Raw genomic sequence first — 15,272 nt, forward strand, 5'->3', positions numbered from 1 at the left:
AAACAGGGTCTCACAGCTAATTCATTACTGGACAGAGGCATGCAGCTTACAGGATCATCATCCAAGTAAGTTAAATAACTGCCTAACACAGTTAACATAGTTTTTAAAGAGTAAAAGAGGAGTGTTTTCCTGATACTCTTGTTAAATATTTTGGATCTCAATACTCTGCCAAAATTTAATTTGTCAGCAGTATTTTCAGTACCATCCTATTTTGGAACAAATAGAAAAAAGCGTATGTATTCTTGTGCTTTCTGAACTGCAGTAAAATCTCAGACTCCCCCCTAGTAAGCATTAAAATCATACTGAGAATACTGCAAAAGAATTTTAGCAATTTGAAGACTTGGTTATACCCTGTTAATCATGAAGAATACTTTCTTATTTGCATAACATCAATTAATTATGCATAACTACTTGAAACAGTCGACTCCTGAGTGCTTGTAGATTCCTCCCTTGAAGTGGATTTGCATTTGTTTAGTCTTAGTTCTTCTGTACAAGATTGCTGCTTTACTGTTGAAATTCTATTAAAGTATAAGATTGTTATAGATACAAAAGTGTTTTGTGATGCATATTTTCGTATTTCTTTTACAAATCTAGATTATTAATATGTATTTGACTTGTTTAGCACACCTTACACACCTTTGGACAAGAAGTCTGCAGAAAACACAGATGATGAAACAATAACAGAAGAATGGACCTTGGATCACCCGATCTCCCAGACCAGGACAACAGCAATTGTTGAAGTAAAGGGCACTGTAGATGTAGTTTTGACTCCTCTGGTTGCAGAGGCACTAGACAGGTAACTAGTTTYCTCTTTAGTGCTCTGTTTAAGTGATTATGCTAAAAATGGTCTAAAATTGTCTTGCACCCAGTGAATGTAGTTCTGTATTTATTGGAAAGAAGCTAGGAAAATACTTTGCTGAATGAGGAAGTATGCTTTCTCTCTCYGTGTTGAATTCATCTCTTTGTAATGTTAAATAAATGCTTTTGGTGGTGTCTCATGTGAAACTGGAAGTCTGAATAGTTATGGGGGCTTTCTTCCTTTCACAGATATATCGAGGCAATGGTGCATTGTGCTAGTTCCCGACACCCGGCAGCCATCGTGGATGATCTGCATTGCAAAGTGCTGCGCGACGCTGTGCAGAACAGCAAAACAACTTTCTCAGAAAATGTAAGGAAGTGACCTAGAAAAATGCACAGCGTTTTGTAGGAAYAATTTTCTATACTTTATATAGGGAAAAAAAAATTAATGTTTTGGTGTGCAGTAGATAACTGCATRTATTAATTTTGGAGTACATCTTTATTTTATCCTGTGTGTACACTTCTCTAGTGAACTGTTACATACAATCTTCCAAATATAAGAGATTTCTATTACTTTCAGGATCAAACTGAAGTTTTAGCAATATATAATTTATTAGTTTACAAAAGTTAGGGAGGTAGTTGCYGTGAGGCAGAGGAGATTCCAAAATACGCTATAGAAGTATGTGTGTTTTTCTTGCAGTTCACCTGATAACTTAATTTTAAGTATCTTGAAAGTTGTATAGTGCTTCTACAGGAATTGGAACTCTTTCTATCCAAGTTAATGCCTATTCCTATATTTATACTTTTGGGTTTGTTACATATCTTATACTTCATAATGTAATAAACATACAGTGTGTAAGGAGTTGCGTATGTCTTGTCTATGTAGAAGACAAACTTGAAGCTTAAATCTTATTGCTTGAAAGCTTATTGGAGATTGGCCTAAGCTTAATCCTTAKCTTAAGGTTAATCAGTAGGTGCAGCAGTCCTTGTTCCCAAAATCATGGTATTGTGCTTTAAATGAAGGCAGAATCTCTTATTGCTTCAGTGCTATTAARTTATCCTGTTATTCCTTAGCTGAGCAGCTCTGAATCGCAATCAGAGTAAACTATTAAGTGATTACATGTTTTTTTTTTCCTCTCCAAGTTATCTTCTAAGCAGGATATAAGAGGAATGAAAATAGACACTACTACTACAGGWACAACAAACCAGGGACCAGCGCAGACCAGTCTTTCACTTAAGCAAGATAATGTGACAATTAAAGGGCTTCAGGCCAATGTCACTGTACCGAAGGTAACAATTTTTTGATTAGCCTGTTAGTAATGTGCATTTCAAAAACTACACTTGTTCTGTCTTTGTTCCTGAAATGCTTAAGTGAAGCTTCCTATTWGTGATCGTTTGCTGTACACAGAATAGAATTTATATGAACTGTGTAATCGTATTGTGATAGAAGCATAAATTAAGTGATAACCAATATAGGTATTGCTGACTGCTCATGTCTTTAAATGATGTTTTTGTTTGTTCTGAGTGGGACTATTTTATCACAAAAAGAAAAAAGAATGTCATCATACAGCAAAATTATATCAGAAAATTGTGATGCATGTTTAATATAGCACTTTTTTTCCCTAAACTTCTTAACTCTTTGTGGGACTTTTACATATAGGTGAACCTGTGCTTATTGCAAGCATCCGTTGATGAATCCCCAGGAGTTACATCTGGCAAAACTGTGACTCACGTTTCATTAGTAGCCCTGTGTTTTGATAGAATTGCTACACAAGTTCGTATGAATAGGTAAGAATCATGTGCGTAATTATCCATGACTCTTGATTGTGATGTTAGTCAAAAGACAGTGCTCGTGTGCACCTGGAGTGGCACCAGTTTTTTTGACCCACAGTTTGGCAGTTCAGAAACAAGATCTTGAAAATATTTCATAATTGAGTTTAACAAGATAATGTGCCTTTAGTGCTTTTGTAAATTAACCTCTAATGCCTATTTAGAACTGCAGGTTTGGTGAGAGGTGGAAGAACTCTTTTGAAAACATTTTGGAAGTTCACTTTAACAGCATAGTTTTTTTTTTCCTTTTTTTTTTTCCTACCAATGCATATTTTATCTTCTGAATTCTGAAGGAATTCTTAATACTGGTGGGCCAACATTACATTAAAAAAAAAAAAATGTGTATGTGTAATTTCCTTGATTGTTTTTTCCCCTTCTTTTCAAAGGGGCATAGTTGAGGAGACTTCAAACAGTGCAGAAACTGGGAGGAATTCTGTTACCTTTGATCGTTACATCCAAGCCAGTAAAATGCAGCCTCAGTCTTCTGGCTCGCTCAGATCCAATGCTGGAGCAGAAAAAGGAAAAGAAATTGCAGCTAAATTGAACATTCATCGAGTTCATGGACAACTTAGAGGCCTTGACACAACAGGTTTAGGATATTTACTCKGAATTATTTTCTGTTATTTGATTAATAACATTGCTGCATGAAAATGCATTAGTGTGTTATAAATGTAGGCAGAATACAACTCATTGAGTATGTGTGGAAGATAGGTTGCTTTGTAAGAATTGAAATGTGTTGATATTATTTTGGCCAGGCTCCCTTCTTCCTAGTTGATCTCTTTCCACTGGATCTCTTGCCACTGGTTGTCAGTTTATGCGGGGTGCATTATGCTTGTTTTCATTCTTCTCGCTATCTAACARTTTGAAGATATAATTTCAGGGTATAATTTATGTGTTGTGCTGCCAACTTCAGCATGACAAGCTGTATGTTTTTAATTACAGCATCTTTAAAACTGAAAGCAAGATACACATTCTTGCTTGTGATCTGTAGTATGCTTATGATATGCTTCTTTCTAAAGGTTATGGGTTAAATTTGGTCACTTCAACTTCTGGTCCTGGAAAAGCTTAACATGGCCATAAGCAAAGCAGAGATGATTTTTGTTCTGTTGCAGCCTGACAAATAGACTTGAGTATCTTCTGCATACCTACCTTTTATTAAGTTAATTTTGATTCAGTTTTGATGTGGTCTGCGTTAGTGCCRTGTTTTATTTTGTCCTGTAAAGTGATCTGTGTGAAAAAAGAATACTTTAAAGTCAAACGACAAGTGAAAAAACACATGCATAGATGAATGAGCAAGTAAAAATGGAAAAAAATAAAAGCACCTAAATATTCATTTCCATTTCCTAATGGATGGACCCTTCACAATAGTGTATTATATTAGGTATTTAATGCCAAGCAGTTATCTAGTAAAACATGTTATCCAAGAGACAGGGCAATATCACCAAAAATTTAACAGCAACAAAGGAAAGACACTRTTCATTGGGATAGGTTTTTGGTGAAGTATGAAATAATTCCAGGCCAGTAACCAGCTTCAGGTAAAAATTTGAAAAGATTATTTAGACACATGTCAAAAAAGAAAGATGAAGATGGCAGGTGTGTGAGGATTAAGAGTGTCCTAAAGCTTTAGTTTGTTACTTGGGCCTTGCATTTTCAAACTTAAAATTTGCCCTTCCCCATTACTATTGCTTCCATATGCTGAAGGAGTGACGCTCCCCCAACACTCCGAGCTTCAGAGCATCACCTGTCGATGTAAACTTTTTTCATTTTATAACACAGTGCTAAATACACTTGTTTTCACAGATATTGGAACTTGTGCAATAACAGCTATTCCTTTTGGGAAATCAAAAGTTCTTTTCACTTTGGAAGAGCTGGATGAGTTTTCTTTTGTGGATGAAACGGATCAACAAGCTGTTCCAGATGTAACTCGAATCGGTCCTAGTCAAGAGAAGTGGGGCTGGATAATGTTTGAGTGTGGGATTGAGAATTTAACGATAAAAGGTAAAACTGTTTGGGCTTTATATTATTTTGCTTCATGAAACTGATAACAAATCTGTTATTAATRCTTCTACTTACCAATTATGTAAGTAAATGCTGCTGATACTAAAGAGTACGTGTTTAATCCACAAACAGGATCAAATAATGGGTTTATCTAAAAATGAACTGTTATAACAATCATTACCACTTCTGACATTGTTTAAAATAATTCTAGAGAAATGGTGTTTTAAAGCTTTATAATGTACAGATAGAAATTGGTGCTTTCACTCTTGTCTTATATCATGACCGTACAATCATATTCACAGTAAGTTTTGGGAAGGAAAGTTAACTCCRTAAAGGGGGGGAAGAGGGGGAAGTGGGTATATTCTGTAATCCAAACTTTTCTTTTTAGGGAACAGTGTTTGCAAGCAGTCTCTGTGCCTTTTGGATACTCTGCAACTAGCTGTTAAACTGTTAGGTATAATTACTTCTTGTTTAAACAAAAGCATAGACATTTTTCCTCTGAAGTGCAGATCTTTTCTACAGGACACAGGACCTGATGGAAGTTTGTGCACAGCGCAAATTCACGCCTGTGGTGTGTGTGTGTGCTTTTACAGGAGGAAGACAAGCTGGAGCAGTGTTGTATAATGCGTTTGGAGTCATGGGTAAATCGAGTGCTACAGAGAGAGGTGGATTGCTTGCATCAAATAACTCTTCAGATTCTCCAACTGGTAGTGGTTATAATACTGATGTGTCTGATGATAATCTGCCTTGTGACAGRATAAGTCCTGCTTCAGATATCAATGGAAATTCGGTTTCAGATGAGCAGGTATGTACGTACTGTATTGAGTTCACTGGTACCTTTTTTTTTTTTTTTTTAAAAAGATTAATAAGTGAATTCTTAACACAGAATTGACAGTTTAATTGATCTCTTGTACAAACTGGATGAAAACTGCACACTAAACTTACAGTTTTCTGAAGCCTCTCTTACATTAGTGCCTTTTGACATAAGTGCTTTTGAAAACCTTTTTACTCTCTGGGTTTCCTTTTTACAGGATGAAGGAGTTGAATCTGATGATCTGAAGAAAGATTTGCCCTTGATGCCTCCTCCCCCTGACTCTTGCAGCATGAAGCTCACAATCAAAGAAATTTGGTTTAGTTTTGCAGCTCCTACCAATGTGCGCTCGCCMGCCCATATATTTTCCAGGTATAACTTAATCTTATTTAAGAGAAATAAAATAATTCTGCCATGGTAAAATATAGTCGTATTGGTAGCATGTAATGTATGTAATGTTGGATGAATTGTCTGAATGTGATGTTAACAATTGTTGAAACTTCTATGGAAATAACAATATTGGAACCTACACATACCGCTGTAAAGGGACTACTTGAATTTGTCGGATGTGATATGGAAAAGTTGCCAAAAAAGTTAGGTMGTTGTGATTTAAAAGTAAAAACAAAACTCTTTGAGTCTTAATGTGATTTGTGAAGGAGGAACACAGGGACCATTGTTTTGTTTGGCAGAGAGATGTTAGAGAAGTGAACTACCCAGCACTCGGGTCCTCAACCAAGGGACTGTGATTTATTGCTCTTGCACTSTGAAGTGTGTGAGTGCTTGAAAACTTGAAACGAAATGCTCTATAATAGATCCTAAACATCTCTAAAGCTCCAAGGGAACTATGATGAAGCTTAGTACATATTTATATAGAATAAACCAGTTATGTACTTATTATGATAGAGCAAACCATATGTTCCTATCTCGGTAGCTAAGCTCAGCATATAGCTATAAATTAGAAATATTTGTGATTTTTTCTAATATTTTTAGCTTTTTCTGTAGCAGAATTTCTCAGGGATGTATTATATAATAGTTAAAGCAAGATTCAATCATTTTTGAGAATTTCAAAGTTTGTTATAGGCAGGGAATAGAAATAGGAAGACAAGGAGCAGTGGTGACAGGAATGGATGAGAGTGTGTTATATAGGAATGTATGAAGACCTGCCTTCTGCATTATTCCAGTTTCTGTTTTGTGTATTGTAGCAATTTGACAATAGTTCTTCATGATAATATTAGAAAATCCTGCTAACTGGTGCTGTTGATTGTGAATAACTACTTCTTGGTGCTCTTCTCACCAGGCAGCTGAACCTTCTGAGTACTGCAACTCCTGCAGTTGGTGCTTGGCTTGTTCCCATTGATCAGGTGAAATCCTCGCTGAATAAACTAGACACTGAAGGAACTCTGCGGATCTGCGCTGTTATGGGCTGTATTATGACAGAAGCATTAGAGGTAAAAGACCTCGAGAAAATAAATCAGAATAGAGGAGTATAATATCTATTMATTTTCAGTGACAAAATTAGCATCTCGCTTGACTCTTCACGTGCAGAATTGGTCATAGTTTTGTGCTCCACTTTGGGCTGTACAAAATGTTTTTTGCGAGTTTGTTTTCTGCCTTTCTTCCTTTTTATGCATTAAACCAAATTAGAAAAATCATGTATTTTTTTCTTACTAGGACTGAAAAATGTACTGGAAAATCTCAGCTAGCTTTGTATATATGCCCATTAGTCTGGAAATAACTTCACAAAGTGAAATTTGAATCCAGTTTCTTTCATTATTTCATATAAGTATCAAAAAAAAATCTTTTCAGATATCACTTCTTGAAGTTATACACCTATTACATTGTATCCATTTTGAAAACTGACATTATAGTTTATGCAGCAGAAAAACAGCTTGTGACATGTTAGCTGAAATCTTGTACTTCCTGCAAGGGTGTTACATGCAAATGTTTTCATATATATGAACCTTGTTGTGTTTTATTCTAGAATAAGAGTGTGCACTTTCCTCTGAGAAGCAAGTACAATAGGCTTACCAAAGTGGCTCGTTTCTTGCAAGAAAATCCTTCCTGTTTGCTCTGTAATATATTGCATCATTATCTTCACCAAGCCAATTACTCTATTATTGAGGATGCCACTATGGTGAGTTACCCTGTAAAAATGCAAATAACACAGCATGTCAGCTTCAAATATATAAATTCTAACATTTGAAAATAAGTAGCTGTCTAAGGAAATTAAGAAAAAGGAACCTCTCTCCTYACCCCCATGTTACATATCCTTCACAGAAAAAAAAATATCTTGCCTTGTAAAATTTCAGTTCGGTTCATATAGGGAAATTGGGGCTGATGTGAGTTCTAGCATTATAATTGCTTGACTACGTTTAATAACTTGTAGTCCTGTTTGCTGCTGGTAATTTTTGACTCGTTAGGTTAGATGTTTAGGTTATGTACACTTGTGTACTGTCTACAATTAAGTAGGAATTTTTGTTTTATCTGAATGAATGCAATATTTTGCCAGCATGTATCCACATGGCCATCTTGAGCAGAGGGGTGTGAGGAGGGAGAGGATTCAAGTCTGTGTTTGGGCAAGTAAATTGCAGATTGGTTTAGTGTTGCTTAAAATGCCGTGATCCCCTTGGGTTTTGTTTTCAGAGTGATGGCCTTCCCGCCTTAGTAACCTTGAAGAAGGGTCTCGTTGCGCTCGCGAGGCAGTGGATGAAGTTCATCGTGGTGACGCCGGCCTTCAAGGGAGTCAGCCTGCACCGGCCCGCGCAGCCCGTGAGGCTGCCGCCCAGCGCCTGCGCCGAGCACGACGACGGCCTCGACAACGGCGCGGGGCTCCAGAGCGACACCAGCGCCGACGGCGCGGAGTTCGAGTTCGACGCAGGTGCGCTCGTCCTCCTGGCGCCCTCAGAGCCGCCGCGCGGCCGCAGCCTCGCTGGCGGCGCCCGTCTCTGCCAAGCACCTCCTTTAGATTGGAGGTTTGAGTAGCTGGCATTAAAGCTGCTTAAATCAAAGCTCTTTTTTAAAAAAATCATCTCATTTTGAAGCTACTGAGGATAGTATTATTGTAATACTGTAATTATAATTGTCACTTATTGGGGTCAGGAACACAACAAAAAAGCCAGGAGGCCTAATCTTTTGCTTCTCACATTTTGTTATTTACAGCACAAAATGCTTCAGTGTAATTATTTGCCTGATTTCTGTTAGGAYTTTGTTTAGTTCTCCTTTTGTTTTAGAAGTGCAATGTGCAGTTTTATGAACTCTCCCGGAAATCTGAATATCTCCCAATCCATCTTCTTATTTGTCTTCCTTTATATAGACATATTTTTCTAAATCCTATTTTTTCCTATATTGCATTCATCTGTGATAAATTGCACATTCTGCACAAATTTTCTTTGCAAGCTTGCACGTTGCCAGTTTGACGTAAGCAACTGATTTAGTTGTCCCATTTGTCTTTGATGTATAGCTACTTTAAATGAGAACCGTAGAGAGGAAGGATGTGAATAAACATACCTTGTTGGAGTAGTCTGTATTGCTGACTTGATTCAGTTATTTTGTTTTTGTAGCATCCATACACTACAACACCACATCACTCAGAAATACAATGTTTATGTTTTTCTTTTCTCAAATGAGATGTATGTAATATTGAGAAAACATAATAATTGAAAAAAAAAACTATGCCTATAAAGCCAAATAGCAATTACCAGCTCAATGACAGCAACAACAAAGCTGTTTGTGTTACCTGTGTACAGTCGTGCAGTATGGAAGTTCTTGCCATCTCCTGTAAAATAACTGCTTTTCGTTGGACAGAAACTATTGGAGTCAATGAACTGTTTTTTKTTTTTTTTTTTTCCTTTGTTTGTTTTCTGTGCATGGTCTTCTATTCACCCGGAGTTTTTGTGGACTGAAAATTTTGCTGTCTTGTATAGAGTTTAGAGATAGAATTTGTTTATAAATAAATTTATCTAATAGATATTATTGGCTTTTTATATATATATATATATATATATATATATATATATAAAAATACACACACACTAACGAGAACAATTTGCTTGTTCCAGCTACAGTCAGTGAGCATACAATGCTCCTAGAAGGAACAGCCCATCGCCCTCCACCTGCTGGTGGCTCTTCTGGGCCTGTGACTGGTGCAGAGATCATGAGAAAACTATCCAAGACTCACACACACAGTGATTCTGTTCTGAAAATAAAGGTAAGTTTATAGCAGCACCCATGAGGGGAGAGTAGTGGCTTGCAAATGCTCTTGCAGATGAATAAATACTTTTTAGAAAAGTAACTGTAATGTGTGGACAACTCTGGTCAGGTGTGGTTCCTTCTGCTTACTTGCTTTAGTTGAATTCATACACCGGCAGTTCTGTTTCATACTTTGTTTTTATAAAGAAAACTATTTTTACACTATTAAATCATTAATATTTGAGAATTCAGTATTATAATGCATGTGTGTGTGTATACATATGTATGCACACATACTCACATATTATATATTCAGAATAYCTATATGGCGTAAGGCCTGCCAAAATGGAAATACAACTGGTTTGAAATTTCTAGAAATGACATTTTGAAGTTCTTGTGTTCCAGTCTTGTGTTAGGCAAATAGCACTTATTTCTGTTTTGCAGTTTACACATAACTTGATGACTTKGTCTGTTTTGTCTGCAAGGGTATCCATCCGTATCACTCCTTAAGCTACACTAGTGGAGATACAGCTACGGATTCCCCAGTGCACGTTGGCCGGTCTGGAATGGCAGTCAGAGAAAGTCCAAGGAAAGAGAGTCTGCTCAGCTATCTCACTGGGAGCTTTCCCAGCTTGCACAATCTTTTAGAAGGGACTCCTCAGAGAAGTACAACTGCAGTTAAAAGCAGTTCTTTAACAAGAACAGGTAGGACATATGCTAAGTTGAAGGGGGAGGGAAGCTGATTTTATTTTAATGGTTTAAGTACTTTCACTGTGAATTGTCATTTTTATTTAAGCATTTTTTTCCTCTAAGTAAACATGRCAGTTATTATTAGCAGTCCTTAGAAGTCACTGCACTGTTCTGAAGAAGCAACAAATATATCAAGTTGGGGAAATAGATGACAAGAACTAAATGAAATACTCCCATTTTACGTAGGATTTTTCAGTATGTTTATACCATATCTAATTATACAATGATTCTTTCTAATCATTAAGAAATTTTCATTTCTTAATGACTCCCTCTAATTATGCTAAAGATGTGCAAAGGCAAAGACATTTCCACTGCAACAGCAATTGGGTATAACCTCAGTGGTAGTGTGTGTAGTTTGCAACAGTGTTGCTTGACTTAACTAGCTCATTAAAATATACCCTGAGGTTTACTGTGGGCTTTTTATCAGTGAATATATATTSACTGTAAAGTGGTGCCACGTACCTGCCATTTGCTATGTCTCTGATGCAGTGAATGTTAAAGCTTGTCACTGATCTGCCTAGGAAATACTGTGGCCACAGACATGTTATCTGAACATCCCTTGCTGTCCGAGCCATCGTCGGTGAGTTTCTATAACTGGATGTCGAATGCCGTGGGCAACCGGGGCAGTGTGGTGCAGGAGAGCCCGGCCACCAAGTCTGGACACAACAGTCTCCCAACAGGTACTGCCCGCTGCCGGCTTGGCCTGGGGCTCGGGGTTGGTTGTTCCCGTGTTGCCTCATCCTGTTCGGTTCATTCTGGAGACTAAACATAAGGAAACATAATTCTGAGGTTTGTGTGCCTTGTTGATCTTTAGGGATGGAAAGCTGGTGTAAGGATAGGATATCCTAAGGAAAGGATACGACAGTGAAAGGTTTAAGTATACTAAAGCAACAGAAATGTAACAAATTAGTGCATCTTATTAATTTCATAAATCTTTCCTAACTTATATTCCTACAACATGCAAATTTTAAAATATGACTTTTTTCTATTATTATTCTGTTTTTCTATTAATGATTTTATTTTTTTCTATTAAATCTTTCAGACTTTATTGTGTTAATCTTGGCTAATAACTCTGGAGTTGGCTTTCGTTTATTATTAATTTTGTACAGGTCTGGTTGTATGAACATTTTTGTGTTGTATGTGTTGCTCATGCAGTATGGCTCTTCCGTAAACTGTTCAACCGCAGAAATTCAGAGAAAACAGTGGCTTTCAGTTCTGCTTTTAAAGAAAAGTTTTTTTTCCTCTACTGCAACTGTGGTAGCTTGTTTAGAGTCTCACATTCCTGAAATTAAACTGGCAGTAACTGACAGTCTACCTCAGACTGATCTATCCAAATCACTTGTCTGTGGGGATATGCAGTCGTGGCTGTCAGAGCTTACAGCACCTGACAGAAAACTCAGGCCTGATGGGCATTGCAGGACAACTCTGTCTCATGGTCTGGGATGCCAGTGGTTCACCATTGCTCTGCCCTTGGGTTGCTCTGTTGTCGAGCACTCAGACTTGCAGCTGAGGGGAAGTGGCTGTTCATAATCGTTTTTACAGAGACCATACTCAATGACAGAATGATCCATAGAGATCTAATCAGTGGGTCTTGCATTGGGTCTATGAATGAACATTACATTACACATTAAGTGTTAACCTGAAAGCAAGTATGTGTAACTGGTTAATCTTCACGTTGATTGTGCAGGCAAGTATTTTCTGATTGCATTTTAAATAGACGTGAGGAAGAGCTTCCAGATTGCAGCCTGGACAAAAGGCCTTGGGAAGCATCACAGAAAGAAGGAAATACTCTTGTGGTTTTCAAATATGAGTTGGACTACTTGGAGTTACTTGCTTCAGCGATATCAGACTGTTTCTTAATCCTAGCCACTCTCTTTGTGAAGTTATGGACTTGACTTTCTCTTTGTGCCACATGTGTTTGTGCAGCTCACGCAGCTGAGCCAGCGGAGTTGCTGGTGCGAAGGTTTGCCGTGGTGTTAGTGTTCCATGGGTATTTATGTTTCAGGGGTGGCACCCAACCTTCCTACAATACCCTCTGCCTCAGACTTCAACACCGTTTTGTCCAGTGACCAGAACACCCTGGACGGCACCCATTCGCAGCACAGCACCAGCCAGGATGACATTGCAGGGGTAGAGGAGAGTAACCAAGGGTTTCCTGCTGTCCAGCTAGCGGATGCACAGGTAGGGCTTTTCTCCTGTTGTCTTTTGGAGTTGTGGTGGAGAAAACTAGTTATTGCTTTTAAAAAATAAAAAATATGGAATATACAATAATAAACAACAGTAAAGCTTCTGCATTTTTTCTTCTTTACTGTTTCACAGCACTGTCAAAGAAATTCTAAAGCTTTTTGTATTATGTAGCTCATGTATTGTAAATGATGCAGATCAACAAATAATGGAGGCAATGAGAAATAAATGAGTGGATTTTTGTTTTGTAGGTTGTTTTCAAACCTCTTCTAAGTTACACGGGAATTCAGTCACAGGATGCAATGCCACTCTGCTACAGGATGTACTTTGGAGAGCACCTTTCATTCTCAGGAACTTTGGATTGCCTTAGAGCAGATATTGTTGATTCAGATACAGCTAAGGAAAGGAAAAGCAAGCGAGCTCGAAGGTATGTTGTTAAATATTTGAAAATTTCTGAAATTTTTTCAATGAAAAATTAAAAATATCTAAAAATTTGAGAGTATTTGAAAAGGGGCTTTTTTTGGTAATTAAACTCATTTAAAAAAAAAAAAGTTATTTTCATGGTAAATACTGAATCGTCTGCACCATCCCTCCATCACAGTTATCTTCAGCAAAGCTTGAGGATATAATTGACAAATCACCTCCAAAATTCAGTTTTCTTAGGGGGAAAAAAAAAGTGACTATCTTTATAGTAACAAGTAATATAGTAGTATAAAAGTCCATTTGCAGTACATAGAACTGTAGTGAGAAGATGATGCCCTAAAGGAAATAAAAGATTGGATTCAGAAAATCAGATGTACCATTGTGTAAAAAAGATTGGACTACATGCTAGCCTTAGAAACATGGTAGTAACTTGTATCTTTCCTTTCCCTAGGCAAGGAGCTGTCAATCTTCCTCCTCTTGAATTCAAACCAGCTTTGATGCTGGAAACTTTCAGCATTAGTGCTGTTGTAATGGAGAAATCAATGTGCACACCTCAGAACTCTACAAGTGCCTTTTCCTTTCACGACCTGAACAAACGATACTACAATACTTTTCACTGCAACTTTACCATCTCCTGCCAGTCCATAAGCCAGCATGTGGATATGGCACTGGTTCGTCTGATCCATCAGTTCAGCACCATGATTGATGATATCAAAGCCACGCAGACGGACATCAAGCTCAGCAGATACACGGCTGGATCAGCCTCTCCAACACCTACTTTTAAAACCCGCAAACACAGAGACTTCCGCTCCTCTGATTTTAGCCGAAGCTCTCGAGGAAGCCTGAATGGAGGCAACAGAGTGAACAATGCCAAGAGCAAGCGAAACAACAACGAGAACAATAAGAAGGAGTCTCGGAACAAGAATTCCTTGGGCAGGTCAGAAAGAAGAACTTCCAAAGTATCCAGGAAAGGTTCCAAAGATGTAGTTGACCACATGACTATTCATATGGATGACTCTGACTCTATTACTGTGTCAGAACAGAGCGAACCTTCTGCTGAATGCTGGCAAAATATGTATAAGCTATTGAACTTCTATTCCCTTATTTCTGATCCAACTGGGATTTTAGAGAAGTCTTCTGAAACTTTTGGACCAACAGGTAAACAGCCTTAGCCAAATAATTTAGAGTGCATCCTTTGCTGAAATGTATTCTTCTGAAGCTTGCCACTGATACACGTCAAAACTTTGATTTGACAGCCTTAAAAAATAATGGTATCTCTCATTCTTTCAGTCCTGAACTTGGTCAAATTCAGTGCACAGTTCCATAGTGATTGATTGCTTGTAAATTGTTCCTTGATATTCTTTTCAGCTCTGTTGCACTGGGTGCAACCCAGGCAAAGTTGGACTGTGTTTAAATGGATAACTTTATCTCGTTAATTGTGTGCTGAGGAGATTGATGTTCCTTCATAGGGGGTATTTTCCTTTCAACAGGTTGATGAAAATGCCTTATTATCATTCTGAGAAAATGTTCAAGTGCATAAGGAAGTGGTCTGGAGTGAGATCATTTCTGCGCTGTGAATGACTTAGCTGGATTTCTTTCTAGGAACCTAGCTTTTGAGATGAGAGTGGGAAAATGGTAAAACGAGTTTCACTGAATTCTGGCAAAGTTTGCAAATTTGGGACCAGAATTTCACCTGTGATCTTTAGAACTGCATCTTGGATTTGATTCACCTGACTATTTCTGTTAGAATTGAAAAAGTGGGGTCCAGTGACTTGCCTAAAGACTTCCCTTGTGCCAGTTGCAGTTCTTGGTTCCACTTATAAATGGAAATTTTGTAAAGTAGCCCTGGCTAACTCCTTTGCATTCGCGCAGGTGTCCGAAGCCCAACGGAGCCTGCCTGTAGGGTGGTGTTTGAGAACGAGCAGGATAACGGCAGCTTGAGCAGGACGCAGAGGAAACGCAGTCTGGTGACCTCGGAGCCGCAGCACGTGACTCTGATAGTCTTTGGAATAGGCATGGTCAATCGTACCCACCTGGAGGCAGATATCGGCGGCCTAACCATGGAGTCCGAACTCAAGAGAATCCATGGCAGCTTCACCCTGAAAGAAAAAATGAAAGGTGACACAAGCTAGAGCTTGCATTGCTGTGCAGTCAAATTACATAGCGGCTCTGYGTGCTGCTTGTATGTTTGTAAACATATTGCTGTGTATGTACAGGCGTAAGATGCTTTATTTGTATGTATGTATAGTATGCRTTTGTGGCGCGAGTGTAACAGCATTCGATATGTCTT

At 38.0% G+C, this 15,272-nt stretch overlaps 1 protein-coding gene across 1 annotated transcript in view; it reads left to right on the forward strand.

The window, feature by feature from the left end:
* KIAA1109 (KIAA1109 ortholog) overlaps window positions 1–15,272 on the forward strand; it is an 89,555-nt gene that overhangs the window by 40,356 nt on the left and 33,927 nt on the right. The window contains exons 29-47 of the mRNA XM_026042720.1: window positions 1–65; window positions 623–796; window positions 1,048–1,168; window positions 1,942–2,088; window positions 2,459–2,586; window positions 3,015–3,217; window positions 4,429–4,626; window positions 5,220–5,431; window positions 5,658–5,809; window positions 6,735–6,885; window positions 7,419–7,571; window positions 8,081–8,315; window positions 9,496–9,644; window positions 10,111–10,330; window positions 10,897–11,055; window positions 12,381–12,556; window positions 12,811–12,986; window positions 13,434–14,140; window positions 14,855–15,100. The exon at window positions 1–65 is cut by the window's left edge and continues 4 nt beyond it. Of these exons, the coding sequence (XP_025898505.1) occupies window positions 1–65; window positions 623–796; window positions 1,048–1,168; window positions 1,942–2,088; window positions 2,459–2,586; window positions 3,015–3,217; window positions 4,429–4,626; window positions 5,220–5,431; window positions 5,658–5,809; window positions 6,735–6,885; window positions 7,419–7,571; window positions 8,081–8,315; window positions 9,496–9,644; window positions 10,111–10,330; window positions 10,897–11,055; window positions 12,381–12,556; window positions 12,811–12,986; window positions 13,434–14,140; window positions 14,855–15,100 (3,772 nt within the window). The remainder of the gene's footprint in view (window positions 66–622; window positions 797–1,047; window positions 1,169–1,941; window positions 2,089–2,458; window positions 2,587–3,014; window positions 3,218–4,428; window positions 4,627–5,219; window positions 5,432–5,657; window positions 5,810–6,734; window positions 6,886–7,418; window positions 7,572–8,080; window positions 8,316–9,495; window positions 9,645–10,110; window positions 10,331–10,896; window positions 11,056–12,380; window positions 12,557–12,810; window positions 12,987–13,433; window positions 14,141–14,854; window positions 15,101–15,272) is intronic.

The sequence above is a fragment of the Nothoprocta perdicaria genome, unplaced genomic scaffold, assembly GCF_003342845.1.
Source record: "Nothoprocta perdicaria isolate Ctin4 unplaced genomic scaffold, notPer1 scaffold_312, whole genome shotgun sequence".
Classification (NCBI taxonomy): domain Eukaryota; kingdom Metazoa; phylum Chordata; class Aves; order Tinamiformes; family Tinamidae; genus Nothoprocta; species Nothoprocta perdicaria.